Here is a 15,598-nt window from a genome sequence, read left to right as displayed (position 1 = left end):
TGCCATTATTATTATTATTATTCCTCAGTGCTTAGAACAGTGCTTTGCACATAGTGAGCGCTTAACAAATGCCATTATTATTATTATTATTCCTCTGCGCTTAGAACAGTGCTTTGCACATAGTGAGCGCTTAACAAATGCCATTATTATTATTATTATTCCTCAGCGCTTAGAACAGTGCTTTGCACATAGTGAGCGCTTAACAAATGCCATTATTATTATTCTTATTATTCCTCAGTGCTTAGAACAGTGCTTTGCACATAGTGAGCGCTTAACGAATGCCATTATTAGTATTATTATTCCTCAGCGCTTAGAACAGTGCTTTGCACATAGTGAGTGCTTAACAAGTGCCATTATTATTATTCCTCAGCGCTTTGCACATAGTGAGCGCTTAACGAATGCCATTATTATTATTCCTCAGCGCTTAGAACAGTGCTTTGCACATAGTGAGCGCTTAACGAATGCCATTATTATTATTATTCTTATTATTCCTCAGCGCTTAGAACAGTGCTTTGCACATAGTGAGCGCTTAACAGATGCCATTATTATTAGTATTATTATTCCTCAGCGCTTAGAACAGTGCTTTGCACATAGTGAGCGCTTAACGAATGCCATTATTATTATTATTATTATTATTATTATTATTATTATTAGCTTCCATCTACCCCAGTGCGCGGAACGGTGCCCGGCACATAGTAAGCGCTTAATAGATACCCTAAAAAGTCACACCAGAGCACCACGACATCCATGGGGGGCCGGATCCCCCTCCCGGTTTCCTGCTTGCTGCCGGACCTGGGCCAAGTCACTTCACTTCTCCGGGCCTCGGTTTCCCCATCTGTAAAATGGGACTGAAAACCCCCCAGACTGCGAGCTTTGGGTGGGCCCGGGCCCGACTACCTCCTGGCCGTTCCGACGCCTGGAGCGTAGTAAGCGCTTCACTAACCCCACGACTAGACTGTGAGCCCACTGTTGGGTAGGGACTGTCTCTATGCGTTGCCAATCTGTACTTCCCAAGCGCTTAGTACAGTGCTCTGCACATAGTAAGCGCTCAATAAATACGATTGATTGATTGATTGATTGACCGTCATCGGAGGGCGCGTTCGTCCTGGGGCAGTCCTGTGAGCCCGCTGTTGGCTCTATGTTGCCAACTTGGACTTCCCAGGCGCTTAGTACAGCGCTCTGCACACAGTAAGCGCCCAATAAATACGATTGATCGATCAGGGCGCGGGAGAGGAGGCCACAGCCGAGGCCCCGCCGTTCACCAGTAATAATAATCACTGTGGTATTTGCTAAGCGTCCACGTCTTCACCCCCATTTTACAGATGAAGGAACCGAGGCGCACGCACCGCACTGAGCGCTGGGGAAGACACAGGATAATCGGATAATTTTTTTTTTTAATGGCATTTATTAAGCGCTCACTATGTGCAAAGCACCGTTCTAAGCCCTGAGAGAAGCCTAGAGAAGCAGTGCGGCTCAGTGGAAAGAGCCCGGGCTTTGGAGTCAGAGGTCATGGGTTCGAATCCCGGCTCTGCCAATTGTCAGCTGTGGGACTTTGGGCAAGTCACTTCTCTTCTCTGGGCCTCAGTGACCTCATCTGGAAAATGGGGATGAAGACTGGGAGCCCCCCGTGGGACAACCTGATCGCCTTGTAACCTCCCCAGCGCTTAGAACGGTGCTTTGCACATAGTAAGCGCTTAATAAATGCCATTTAAAAAAAAAAATCGGGTCAGAGAAGCAGCGCGGCTCAGTGGGAAGAGCCGGGGCTTTGGAGTCAGAGGCCACGGGTTCGAATCCCGGCTCCGCCAACCGCCAGCTGTGTGACTTTTAGACTGTGAGCCCACTGTTGGGTAGGGACTGTCTCTATATGTTGCCAATTTGTACTTCCCAAGCGCTTAGTACAGTGCTCTGCACATAGTAAGCGCTCAATAAATACGATTGATGATGATGATGACGACTTTGGGCGAGTCACGTCACGTCACGTCTCTGTGCCTCAGTGACCTCATCTGGAAAATGGGGATGAAGACTGTGAGCCCCCCGTGGGACAACCCGATCACCTTGTAACCTCCCCGGCGCTTAGTACAGTGCTTCGCACATAGTAAGCTATTAAATGCCATTGTTATTATTATTAAAGATACAGTCCCTGTCATTCATTCACTCAATCGTATTTATTGTCCACACGGGGCTCACGGTCTTCACCCCCATTTTACAGATGGAGGAACCGAGGCGCGGAGATGGGAAGCGACCCGTCCAAGGTCCCGCAGCGGCCAGGCGGCGGAGCCGGGATTAGAACCCGGGTCCTGAAGCAGCGTGGCTCAGGGGGAAGAGCCCGGGCTTTGGAGTCAGAGGTCACGGGTTCGAATCCCGGCTCTGCCAACTGTCAGCTGTGTGTCTTCGGGCGAGTCACTTCATCATCGTCAATCGTATTTATTGAGCGCTTACTGTGTGCAGAGCACTGCACTAAGCGCTTAGTACAGTACTTCTCCGGGCCTCAGTTCCCTCATCTGTCAAATGGGGATGAAGACCGCGAGCCCCCCCGCCGTGGGACAACCTGATCACCTTGGAACCTCCCCAGCGTTTAGCACAGTGCTTGGCACATAGTAAGCACTTAATAAACGCCATCGTTATTTTAGGTTCTCTGGCTCCCAAGCCCGGGCTCTTTCCACTAGGCCACGCTGGTTCTACTACTACCAATAATAATGATAATAATAATGTTGGCATTTATTAAGCGCTTACTATGTGCAAAGCACTGTACTAAGCGCTGGGGGGGGGGCTACAAAGTGATCAGGTTGTCCCGCGGGGGGGGCTCACAGTCTTAATCCCCATTTTCCAGATGAGGTAACTGAGGCTCAGAGAAGTGAAGTGACTTGCCCAAGGCCACACAAGCAGACATGTGGCGGAGCCGGGATTCGAACCCATGACCTCCGACTCCAAAGCCCAGGCTCTTTCCACTGAGCCACGCTGCTCCTCTAGTACTACTAGTACTGAATCAATCAATCATCAGTCATATTTATTGAGCGCTTACTGTGAGCAGAGCACTGTATCATCATCAATCATCAATCATATTTATTGAGCGCTTACTGTGTGCAGAGCACTGGACTAAGCGCTTGGGAAGTACAAGCAGCGTGGCTCAGTGGAAAGAGCGCGGGCTTGGGAGGCAGAGGTCATGGGTTCGAATCCCACCTCCCCCACAGGTCTGCTGTGTGACCTTGGGCACGTCTATTCACTTCTCCGTGCCTCAGCTCCCTCATCTGTAAAATGGGGATTCAGACTGTGAGCCCCCCATGGGACCACCTCATCTCCTTGTGTTCCCCCCGGCGCTTAGAACAGTGCTTTGCACATAGTAAGCGCTTAACAAATACCAACATTATTATTATTATTATTATTATTACAAGATGGCAACATATACCGAACCAAGCCGGGGCGAACCCCAAGGTGCCCACGTTGGCGGGGCGGGCCGGCCCTTGAATGGGCGTCCGGCAACATGGGACCGCCTCATCTCCTTGTGTTCCCCCCGGCGCTTAGAACAGTGCTTTGCACATAGTAAGCGCTTAACAAATACCAACATTATTATTATTATTACAAGACGGCAACATATACCGAACCAAGCCGGGGCGAACCCCAAGGTGCCCCCGTTGGCGGGGCGGGCCGGCCCTTGGATGGGCGTCCGGCAACATGGGACCACCTCATCTCCTTGCGTTCCCCCCAGCACTTAGAACAGTGTTTTGCACATAGTAAGCGCTTAACAAACGCCAACATTATTATTATTATTACAAGATGGCAACATATACTGAACCAAGCCGGGGCGAACCCCAAGGTGCCCCCGTTGGCGGGGCGGGCCGGCCCTTGGATGGGCGTCCGGCAACATGGGACCACCTCATCTCCTTGTGTTCCCCCCGGCGCTTAGAACAGTGCTTTGCACATAGTAAGCGCTTAATACCAACATTATTATTATTATTATTATTACAAGATGGCAACATATACTGAACCAAGCCGGGGCGAACCCCAAGGTGCCCCCGTTGGCGGGGCGGGCCGGCCCTTGGATGGGCGTCCGGCAACATGGGACCGCCTCATCTCCTTGTGTTCCCCCCGGCGCTTAGAACAGTGCTTTGCACATAGTAAGCGCTTAATACCAACATTATTATTATTAGTATTATTACAAGATGGCAACATATACTGAACCAAGCCGGGGCGAACCCCAAGGTGCCCCCGTTGGCGGGGCGGGCCGGCCCTTGGATGGGCGTCCGGCAACATGGGACCACCTCATCTCCTTGTGTTCCCCCCGGCGCTTAGAACAGTGCTTTGCACATAGTAAGCGCTTAATACCAACATTATTATTATTATTATTATTACAAGATGGCAACATATACTGAACCAAGCCGGGGCGACCCCCAAGGTGCCCCCGTTGGCGGGGCGGGCCGGCCCTTGGATGGGCGTCCGGCAACATGGGACCGCCTCATCTCCTTGTGTTCCCCCCGGCGCTTAGAACAGTGCTTTGCGCATAGTAAGCGCTTAATACCAACATTATTATTATTAGTATTATTACAAGATGGCAACATATACCGAACCAAGCCGGGGCGACCCCCAAGGTGCCCCCGTTGGCGGGGCGGGCCGGCCCATGGACGGGCGTCCGGCAACATGGGACCGCCTCATCTCCTTGTGTTCCCCCCGGCGCTTAGAACAGTGCTTTGCGCATAGTAAGCGCTTAATACCAACATTATTATTAGTAGTATTATTACAAGATGGCAACATATACCGAACCAAGCCGGGGCGAACCCCAAGGTGCCCCCGTTGGCGGGGCGGGCCGGCCCTTGGATGGGCGTCCAGCAGACAGGTGGGGCTGGGCTGGACGGCCCAGAGACGGGCGCCCATGACAACGGCGTCTCTGTCTGCCGCCGCCCGAGGCCCGAACGAGGAACGAAAGCCGGCGCGGCCGGGCCTCACCCCCATCCCGAGACGGGCAAGCCCTTGGCGATGGGGCGACGGGTGACCGCCCCCGCCGCTCCGGACCGCGGGCCGGCCCCCCGGACCCTTCCGCGAGGCGAAGGCGTCCGGCCTCCACCCCCGGGACCCTCCTGAGGAGCCCCCCCGGCTCGCCGGCCCCAATCCCCGTCCCCGCCCGGCCCGCGCTCAAGCTGCCCATTGTGAGCGGCCAGGTGGCCGAGGGGCCTGGCACGGCGGCCCGGGGGGAAGTCGTTACTATTAACACCCGGGGTTGCCGCCTCCAGCCAATTTCCATGTTTGTTTTTCGGTTTGCTCCAAAGGCCACGAGTGGAAAAATGAAGTCAGGGGCCCCGGCCGGCCGCCGAGCGGGGCGCACCTGGAGGCTGACCGCCTCGGACCCCCGGCGAGGGGCGCGGCGGAAACCGGCCCGGTCGCCGGGCCGTGGCGGGGCGGGGGTCCCGGCCCGGGGGCACGGCTGCCCAAGCTGGAGCCAAGGGAAAGGAATTCCACACGGGGCCGGGAGCGCGGAAGATCCGGGAATCCGCGGGTCCCGGGATGGATGAACCGGTCCCACAGAGTCCCGTGGGAAGGGGTCCCCCAGCTGCGAGCCCAGGGCCGACGGGCGACCTCGGGTTTTCGGCGCGAAAGGAGGGCGCGGGCCTGGCGGGAGATGCCCCCGGCGAACCCGGGCTTCCCTTGCCCTTCCCGAGTCCGTTCCACCTTCCGGCCGGGGAATGCCGCCTCTCCCCGCAGCTCCCCTCTCCCGGCCTCCCCGCGACCCACCCGCCTCTCACGGCCCCCAAACCCGGGCGAGCCGGACGCCGGTCTGAGGGCGGCCGGGGGCGGCCCCTGCCCTAGCTGGCCGGGGGACCGGGGGAGAAGTCGGCATTTGCGGAATTTCCAGGAGTGACGCAAGTTTCAGGAGAAACGCAGACGGGCCGGAGGAGCGGGGCCCGGGGAGGAAGCGGCCCAGGGTGGCTTCGCCAAGGCAGAGCGCGGTGGCCACGGGAGCGGAGGCCGCAACCAGCGGAGGTCTGGGGAGGGCCCACCCCCAGATGACCCCCGGCCTCAATCCCGGCCCACACACGCCGGGCCTCCCGGCCAGGGGCCACCGAGGTGCGGACCACCGTGGCGGGTGCTCGGGAGTAGCCAAACCGAGGACGAGAGGTGGCCGGTCCCCGGTTTCGGGGACTCCGCGATCCAGCGGCCCCGGGATGGATATCCAACTAAAGGGACGAGCGGGAAATCCGGGCCTCCCGGGAGCGATCGGAAGGTGGGGACCGAACGGGTCCGACCATGAGGCCCGGGGGCGGGAGGGGGACGATCCGGGAAGAGGAGGTGGCCCGAAGGGAGGAAGCTGGAAAGCAGGGTTGGATCCGGAGGTCAGCGGGCGGGAGAAGGAGAGGGACGGGAGAAGGCCAATCGGTCGGAAGTCAAGAGATACCGGGAGGAAGATGGAGAGCGATCGGACCTCCGGCCTCCCTTCCCACATGCAAACGTGACCCTCGCCGACCTGCCCTTGCCCACTTTCCGGCTCCGAGCCTTCCGCTTGCCCGCAACCCCGAGGCGGGGAGGGTTGGCACCCATCCTCGCCAGGCGGGGATAATAATAATAATTATGATGATGGTGGTATTTGATGGTGATGATGATGATGGTATTTGTTAAGCGCTTACTACGTGCAAAGCGCTGTTCTAAGTGCTGGGGGGTTAGAGAACCCTGGACCTGGACTCGGCAGAAGCGGCGTGGCTCGGTGGAAAGAGGCCGGGCTTTGGAGTCAGGGGTCATGGGTTCAACTCCCGGCTCCGCCAACTGTCAGCTGGGTGACTTTGGGCGAGTCGCTTCACTTCTCTGGGCCTCAGTTCCCTCATCTGGAAAATGGGGATTAAGACCGCGAGCCCCTCGTGGGACAACCTGATCACCTTGTATCCTCCCCAGCGCTTAGAACAGTGCTTGGCACATAGTAAGCGCTTAATAAATGCCATCATTAATTAATTAAAATGGAGATTAAGACTGTGAGCCCCCTATGGGACAACCTGATCGCCTTGTAACCTTCCCAGTGCTTAGAACGGTGCTCTGCACATAGTAAGGGCTTAATAGATGCCATCCTTATTATTATTATTATTATTACAAGGTGATCAGGTTGTCCCACGCGGCGCTCCCAGTCTTCATCCCCATTTTACGGATGAGGGGACTGAGGCCCAGAGAAGTTACGTGACTTGCCCAGAGTCACACAGCTGACCGTCGGCAGAGCCGGGATTGGAACCCATGACCTCTGACCCCCAAGCCCGGGCTCTTTCCACTGAGCCACGCTGCTTCTGCCGAGTCCGGGCCCGGGCAGGCGAGCGGAGCCCCGGGTGGCACCCACCATAGGGGAACACCCTCGCATCGGTGCCCGCGTCTCGGGAGCCTCCGCCAGACGGCCGCGGGGGTGGCGGCGTAGACCCCCGGCCCGAGTGACCCTCCGGATGTCCCCCGGCCGTTCCGGGGCTCCCGCTCGGCCTCCAGGATTCGAAACGGGGGCCGTCCGGCCGGGAGCGGGGCGAGGGTCTCCTGCCCCGGGCCTGCGGGGTCCCCCTCGCCCCGGCCGCCGGCGCCACTTACCCCCATGACTCGGCCGCGCTGCTCCACGTCCTCCCACATGAAGTGGACGATGGTACGGCACATATACTTCCCGGCCCGGCCTTCCTGCTTCATCCGGACCAGGCACATCCTGAGCGGGAACGGAAGAGGAGGAACACCAGACTCACGTCAGGCCAAGGCCTCCCTCCCCCTCAAAGGCCGACCGCGGCCTTCCCCCTTCATCCGGACCGGGCGCGTCCCGCGGAGGGCTGGGGGGGAACGCCACAGACTCGCATCAGGTCCCCCCAACCCCTCTCCTCTGTCATGCACACCCCCCGTGGCCCTCCCGCTTAGCCCAATCAATCATATTATCATCATCATCAATCGTACTTATTGAGTGCTTACTATGTGCAGAGCACTTGGGAAGTACAAATTGGCAACATAGAGAGACAGTCCCTACCCAACAGTGGGCTCACAGTCTAAAAGAAGGCAGGGATTGTGTGTACTTTCTCTACTGAACCCATAATAATAATAATAATAATAATAATAATAATAATGACGGCATTTATTAAGCGCTCACTATGTGCAAAGCACCGTTCTATGCGCTGGGGAGGTTACAAGGCGATCAGGTTGTCCCACAGGGGGCTCACAGTCTTCATCCCCCTTGTAATAATAATCATAATGGCATTTATTAAGCGCTTACTAAGTGCAAAGCACCGTTCTAAGCGCTGGGGAGGTTACAAGGTGATCAGGTTGTCCCACATGGGGCTCACTGTTTTAATCCCCATTGGACAGATGAGGGAACTGAGGCCCAGAGCAGTGACGTGACTTGCCCAAAGTCACACAGCTGACAAGTGGCGGAGCCGGGATTTGAACCCATGACCTCCGACTCCAAAGCCCGGGCTCTTTCCACTGAGCCACGCTGCTTCTCAGTGTACAGATGAGGGAACTGAGGCCCAGAGAAGCAAAGTGACTTGCCCAAAGTCACCCAGCTGACGAGTGGCGGAGCCGGGATTCGAACCCACGACCTCCGACTCCAAAGCCCGGGCTCTGTCCACTGAGCCATGCTCCTTCTCATTGTACAGCGCTTAGTACAGTGCTCTGCACACAGTAAGCGCTCAATAAATACGACTGACTGATTGTACAGATGAGGGAACTGAGGCCCAGAGAAGCGAAGTGACTTGCCCAGAGTCACCCAGCTGACAAGTGGCGGAGCCGGGATTCGAACCCACGACCTCCGACTCCAAAGCCCGGGCTCTGTCCACTGAGCCACGCTGCTTCTCATTGTACAGCGCTTCGTACAATGCTCTGCACACAGTAAGCGCTCAATAAATACGACTGACTGATTGTACAGACGAGGTCACTGAGGCCCAGAGAAGCGACTTGCCCGAAGTCACCCAGCTGACGAGTGGCGGAGCCGGAATTCGAACCCACGACCTCCGACTCCAAAGCCCGGGCTCTTTCCACTGAGCCACGCTGCTTCTCATTGTACAGCGCTTCGTACAGTGCTCTGCACACAGTAAGCGCTCAATAAAGATTGTACAGATGAGGTCACTGAGGCCCAGAGAAGCGAAGTGACCTGCCCAGAGTCACCCAGCTGACGAGTGGCAGAGCCGGGATTCGAACCCAAGACCTCCGACTCCAAAGCCCGGGCTCTTTCCACTGAGCCACGCGGCTTCTCTCCCCCAAGCGCTCCCTCGGGGGGTTCTAAACACAGTCAAGGGTAAGCTCCCTGAGGGCAGGCACCGTGCCTGCTGATTCTAGGGTACTCTCCCAAGAGCTCGGTCAGTGCTCACGCCACAGAAGACCGTAAGCCCTTTGAGGGTGGGGGTCGTGCCCCTCTACCGTGCCCCCCGAGCGTTCAGCACAGTGCTCTACCCGCAGTAGACTAAGCTCCTTGAGGGCAGGCCCCGCGTCCGCCGATTCCACCGCCCTCTCCAAAGAGCTCGGCCGGCGCTCCGGACACGGGCGACTAAGCTTCCCAAGTTTCTATCTACTGGACTCTCCCGAGCGTTCAGCGCAGTGCTCTGCGCCCCGTCGGCTCCCGGAGGTCTGCTAACTCTACCGTCCTCTCCCAATAATAATAATAACAATAAAGGCGGCACTTCTAAAGCGCCTACTATGTGCCAAGCACTGTCCTAAGCGCTGGGGAGGTTACAAAGTGATCAGGTCGCCCCACGGGGGGCTCGCGGCCTTAATCCCCATTTTCCAGCTGGGGTCACTGAGGCCCAGGGACGTGGAGGGACTTGCCCAAAGTCACCCAGCTGGCAATTGGCGGGGCCGGAATTTGAACCCGTGACCTCTGACTGACCACAGTCTTTTAGACCGTGAGCCCACTGTTGGGTAGGGACTGTCTCTATATGTTCAATCAATCGTGTATATATATATATATGTATATATATATATATATATATATATATATATATATTGCCAACTTGGACTTCCCAAGCGCTTAGTACAGTGCTCTGCACAAAGTAAGCGCTCAATAAATACATATAATAATAACAAATAAATATATATATACTATATACTATATAATATATAAGTATATATATACTATACACTAAATATAATAAGTATATATATAAGTATATAATAATAAGTAAATATATATGTATATATACTATATACTATATATAATAAGTATACATATACTATATACTATATACAATAAGTATATATATATAAGTATATATATATATACATACTGCCAACTTGGACTTCCCAAACGCTTAGTACAGTGCTCTGCACACGGTAAGTGCTCAATAAATACATATAATAATAACAAATAAATATATATCTATATACTATATACTATATAATATATATAATAAGTATATATACTATATACTATATATAAGCACATATATAAGTATATAATAACACCAAATAAATATATATGCTATATATAATAAGTATATATACTATATACTATATATAATAAGTATATATATATATATATATATATAAGTATATATATATATATATATATATATATATATATATACTGCCAACTTGGACTTCCCAAACGCTTAGTACAGTGCTCTGCACACGGTAAGCGCTCAATAAATACATATAATAATAACAAATAAATATACATCTATATACTATATACTATATAACATATATAATAAGTATATATACTATATACTATATATAATAAGTATATATATAAGTATATAATAATAACAAATAAATATATATATACTATATATAGTAAGTGTATATATACTATATACTATATATAATAAGTATATATATATATATATACTGCCAACTTGGACTTCCCAAACGCTTAGCACAGCGCTCTGCACACGGTAAGCGCTCAATAAATACGACTGATTGATTGATTGAGTCCAAAGCCCGGGCTCTTCCCCCCGAGCCGTGCTGCTTCTCTAAGCCGCGTCCCAAGCGTGAGGTCAGGTGTCCCGCGCACAGCCGACCGGAAGAGTCTCAGAGGGGACGTCTCCTAAGTGCCCTGTAATAATAATAATGATCAAGGTGGCACTTCTTAAGCGCCCACTATGTGCCAAGCGCTGTCCTGAGCGCTGGGGAGGTTACACATAAATCAGTCCGTCCCACGGTCCGGTCGGAGCAGCGGCCTTCCCGCGGATTGACGGCCGCGGCCGGCCCGACATCCCCCCGGCGCGTAACGTGAGCCCAGAGGGGAGATTTTTCCTGGCGACGCGTGTCGCGGACGGAGGGGAAAAACACCGGCAGAGGTGTTAAATGTCTTGTCCCGGGGGAGGCCCGGCACGTCAGCCGGGAGAACCACGGCCTCTCCCAGCTCCGACCGCTTTTACGTAAATGTCAAACGTTCCTAAAACAGCGGCGGGGAGAGGCCGCTTTCCGCGCCGGCTGGCGGGGGCCGCGGAGATAGCGGAGGCCGGGCTGCCGGGGACCCGGCAAATATTAGCTTCTCTCGGGGGGGGGGGTGGGATCTGACCTTTCGGGAAAAGCCGGCCGGGAGACGCGATGAATGGTGCCGTGTCACGGCCGAACAAAGTGGCGTTTCACGGGGCCGGTGCACCTTGCGGCCGGGGGGCGGGGGTGGGGGGGGGGTGGGGGGCGGCCCCTCTTGGGACCCCGCGCTCACCAGACGTGCAGCAGGGTGATCAGGAACCAGGAGTTGAACGTGTCCGGCATCTGACACCCTGCGACGACGGAAAGACCCCGGGTCAGGCCGGCCCCCGCCTCCCCGCGGTCCCCCCGGGGGTCCCCGCACGCTGGTCCGTCGTCACGGGGACGGGGGAGATGGAAGCGGGGGGCCGGAGAACGGGAAGGGCAGGACCGCAGGAAGGCGGAGGAAGGGGTCAGGGGTCAGGGGCCGGGCAGAGGGGGCTCTCTGGCCTCGCGCAGAGCGGACGCTCCCAACATTCCCGCCCACTCCGGGGGCATCCCAAGGCCCGGACCGGACGGAGGGGGGTCTCCAGGGTCGCTTCCTCCCCCGACCCCTGCTCGGAGAAAGGCGCCAGGAGGTTTAGTCCTGGAGCTGAAATAATAATAATGATAACGATGGCGTTTGTTAAGCGCTTACTATGTGCCAAGCACTGCTCTAAGCGCTGGGGAGGATACAAAGCCACCAGGTTGTCCCACGTGGGGCTCGGAGTCTCCGCTTTACAGACGAGGGAACCGAGGCCGAGAGAAGCGACCCGCCCATAGTCCCGCAGCTGACAGTTGGCGGGGCCGGGATTTGAACCCATGACCTCTGGACTCCAAAGCCCGGGCTCGTTCCATTGAGCCACGCTGCTTCGAAAGGCCGCAGGGAGGCAGGGGGAGGGGGAAACTGAGGGCTCGAAGCCGTCCCTTGCGGGGTGGGCACCCCACACCCCACTGGAACCAACTACGCCGAACATCGGGGTGGGCGGGAGGAAGAAAGGAGGAGGGGGAGAGATTGTGAGCCCACTGTTGGGTAGGGACCGTCTCTATATGTTGCCAACTTGCACTTCCCGAGCGCTTAGTACAGTGCTCTGCACACAGTAAGCGCTCAATAAATACGATTGATGATGATGATGGATGGGAGACGGAAGGGGGCCGAGGTAGGGAATCGGGGGAAAGGAGGCTGGGCACAGCACTTCGGTCATTCATTCATTCAATCGCATTTACCGAGCGCTTACTGTGTGCAGAGCACTGGACTAAGCGCTTGGGAAGTCCAAGTAGGCAACATACCAATCAATCAATCAATCGTATTTATCGAGCGCTTACTGTGTGCAGAGCACTGGACTAAGCGCCTGGGAAGTCCAAGTGGGCAACATATCAATCAATCAATCAATCGTATTTATCGAGCACTTACTGTGTGCAGAGCACTGGACTAAGCACTTGGGAAGTCCAAGTCGGCAACATATCAATCAGTGGATCAATCAATCGTATTTATCGAGCGCTTACTGTGTGCAGAGCACTGGACTAAGCGCCTGGGAAGTCCAAGTCGGCGACATATCAATCAATCAATCAATCGCATTTATCGAGCGCTTACCGTGTGCAGAGCACTGGACTAAGCGCCTGGGAAGTCCAAGTCGGCAACATATCAATCAATCAATCAATCATATTTATCGAGCGCTTACTGTGTGCAGAGCACTGGACTAAGCGCTTGGGAAGTCCAAGCTGGCAACATAGAGAGACGGTCCCTACCCAACAGTGGGCTCACAGTCTAGAAGGGGGAGACAGACAACAAAACAAAACATATTAACAAAACAGAATAAATAGAATAAATATGTACAAGTAAAATAAATACAGAGTAATAAATCCGTACAGATCAATCAATCAATCGGTCAATCGTATTTACTGAGCGCTGACTGTGTGCAGAGCACTGGACTAAGCGCTTGGGAAGGACAAGTCGGCAACATATAGAGACGGTCCCTACCCAACAGTGGGCTCACAGTCTAGAAGGGGGACACAGAGAACAAAACCAAACATACTAACAAAATAAAATAAATAGAATAGATATGTACAAGTAAAATAAATAAGTAAATAAAGAGAGTGATAAATATGTACAAACATATATACATATATCCAAGTGCTGTGGGGAAGGGAAGGAGGTAAGGTGGGGGGGATGGAGAGGGGGACGAGGGGGAGAGGAAGGAGGGGGCTCAGTGTGGGAAGGCCTCCTGGAGGAGGTGAGCTCTCAGTAGGGCCTTGAATCAATCAATCAATCGTATTTACTGAGCGTTTACTGTGAGCTGAGCACTGTACTAAGCACTTCCCAAGCGCTTAGTACAGTGCTCTGCACACAGTAAGCGCTCAATGAATACGATTGATTGATTGGGAAGTATAAGTCGGCAACACATAGAGACGGTCCCTACCCAACAGCGGGCTCACAGTCTAGAAGGGAGAGACAGGGAACAAAACCAAACATATTAACAAAATGAAATAAATAGAATAGATATGTACAAGTAAAATAAATAAATAAATAGTGTAATAAATACATACAAACATATATCCATATATCCAGGTGCTGTGGGGAAGGGAAGGAGGTAAGGCGGGGGGGATGGAGGAGGGGGAGAGGGGGAGTTCTCTTGTCCTCTCCCAAGCGCTTAGTACAGTGCACACACTGAGTGCTCAACAAATACCCCTGATTGACTGCCCCCTCCACCGCGTGTCTGCGTGTGTGTTTGCTTGTCGGGGTGGCTGAGGGTTCGGCGGGGAAAGTTGGGGGGGAGGAGGCACTTACTACAGAGCTCTGCACACAGTAAGCGCTCAATAAGTACGACTGAATGAATGAATGAATGAAGAGGGGTTGTTGGGAAAGCGTACATCATCATCATCATCAATCATATTTATTGAGCGCTTACTGTGTGCAGAGCACTGTACTAAGCGCTTGGGAAGTACAAATTGGCAACATATAGAGACAGTCCCGACCCAACAGTGGGCTCACAGTCTAGAAGGGGGAGACAGAGAACAAAACCAAACATACCAACAAAATAAAATAAATAGGATAGATATGTACAAGTAAAATAAATAAATAGAGTAATAAATATGTACAACCATATATCCATATATCCAGGTGCTGTGGGGAAGGGAAGGAGGTAAGGCGGGGGGGATGGAGAGGGGGCTGAGTGTGGGAAGGCCTCCTGGAGGAGGTGAGCTCTCAGTAGGGCCTTGAAGGGAGGAAGAGAGAGAGCTTGGCGGATGGGAAAAGGGAGGGAATTCCGGGCCAGAGGGATGGATGGCGGGATCCCCCCACCTCCCCACGGAAAGAGCCCCCCGGTTCCCGCGCCCCCCGGGAGCCCCCCACCCCTCGCTTACGCAGGAAGAATTCCTCGAAGTCCGTTCTCTCAACGCAGCTCGTGTACATGCGCAGGGCGGCGATCTTAATCTTCTGCGCGAAAAGTGCCCACCCCGGTCAATCAATCAATCAATCAATCGTATTTATTGAGCGCTTACTATGGGCAGAGCACTGTACTAAGCGCTTGGTCAGCGCGTGGCCAGGCGGGGCTGGGCGCGGGTGCTGCGGACCGGGCGCCGGGGGCGGGATAACACGGCAGAGGATGCAAACCCTGGGGTGATCGCTCTTCTATCGATTTTATTTTGTTAATAGGTTTTGTTTCGTTCTCCATCTCCCCCTTCTAGACCGTGAGCCCGCTGTTGGGTAGGGACCGTCTCTCTATGTTGCCAACTTGGACTTCCCAAGCGCTTAGTACAGTGCTCTGCACACAGTAAGCGCTCAATGAATACGACTGATTGATTGTTGGGTAGGGACCGTCTCTAGATGTTGCCAACTTGGACTTCCCAAGCGCTTAGTCCAGTGCTCTGCACACAGGAAGCGCTCAATAAATATGATTGATTGATTGTTGGGTAGGGACCGTCTCTATATGTTGCCAACTTGGACTTCCCAAGCGCTTAGAACAGTGCTTCGCACACAGTAAGCGCTCAATAAATATGATTCAATCAATGAATGAATGAATGAACAAATGAATGTTAGGTAGGGACTGTCTCTAGATGTTGCCAACATGGACTTCCCAAGCGCTTAGTACAGTGCTCCGCACACAGTAAGAGCTCAATAAATACAAATGATTGATTGATTGTTGGGTAGGGACCGTCTCTAGATGTTGCCAACTTGGACTTCCCAAGCGCTTAGTATAGTGCTCTGCACACAGTAAGT

General features: G+C 53.7%; 1 protein-coding gene across 2 annotated transcripts in view; it reads right to left on the bottom strand.

Annotated features, from left to right (window-relative positions):
- Positions 1–15,598, bottom strand: part of LOC119931532 (ubiquinol-cytochrome-c reductase complex assembly factor 1) — a 68,949-nt gene that overhangs the window by 40,081 nt on the left and 13,270 nt on the right. For both annotated transcript variants that reach the window (XM_038750287.1, XM_038750288.1), the window contains exons 4-6: positions 14,743–14,815; positions 11,597–11,654; positions 7,543–7,651 (exon numbers count right to left, since the gene is read on the bottom strand). In XM_038750287.1, the coding sequence (XP_038606215.1) occupies positions 7,543–7,651; positions 11,597–11,654; positions 14,743–14,815 (240 nt within the window). The remainder of the gene's footprint in view (positions 1–7,542; positions 7,652–11,596; positions 11,655–14,742; positions 14,816–15,598) is intronic.

The sequence above is a fragment of the Tachyglossus aculeatus genome, chromosome 8, assembly GCF_015852505.1.
Source record: "Tachyglossus aculeatus isolate mTacAcu1 chromosome 8, mTacAcu1.pri, whole genome shotgun sequence".
In the NCBI taxonomy this organism is placed as follows: domain Eukaryota; kingdom Metazoa; phylum Chordata; class Mammalia; order Monotremata; family Tachyglossidae; genus Tachyglossus; species Tachyglossus aculeatus.
This window is presented reverse-complemented; position numbering and strand designations above follow the sequence as displayed.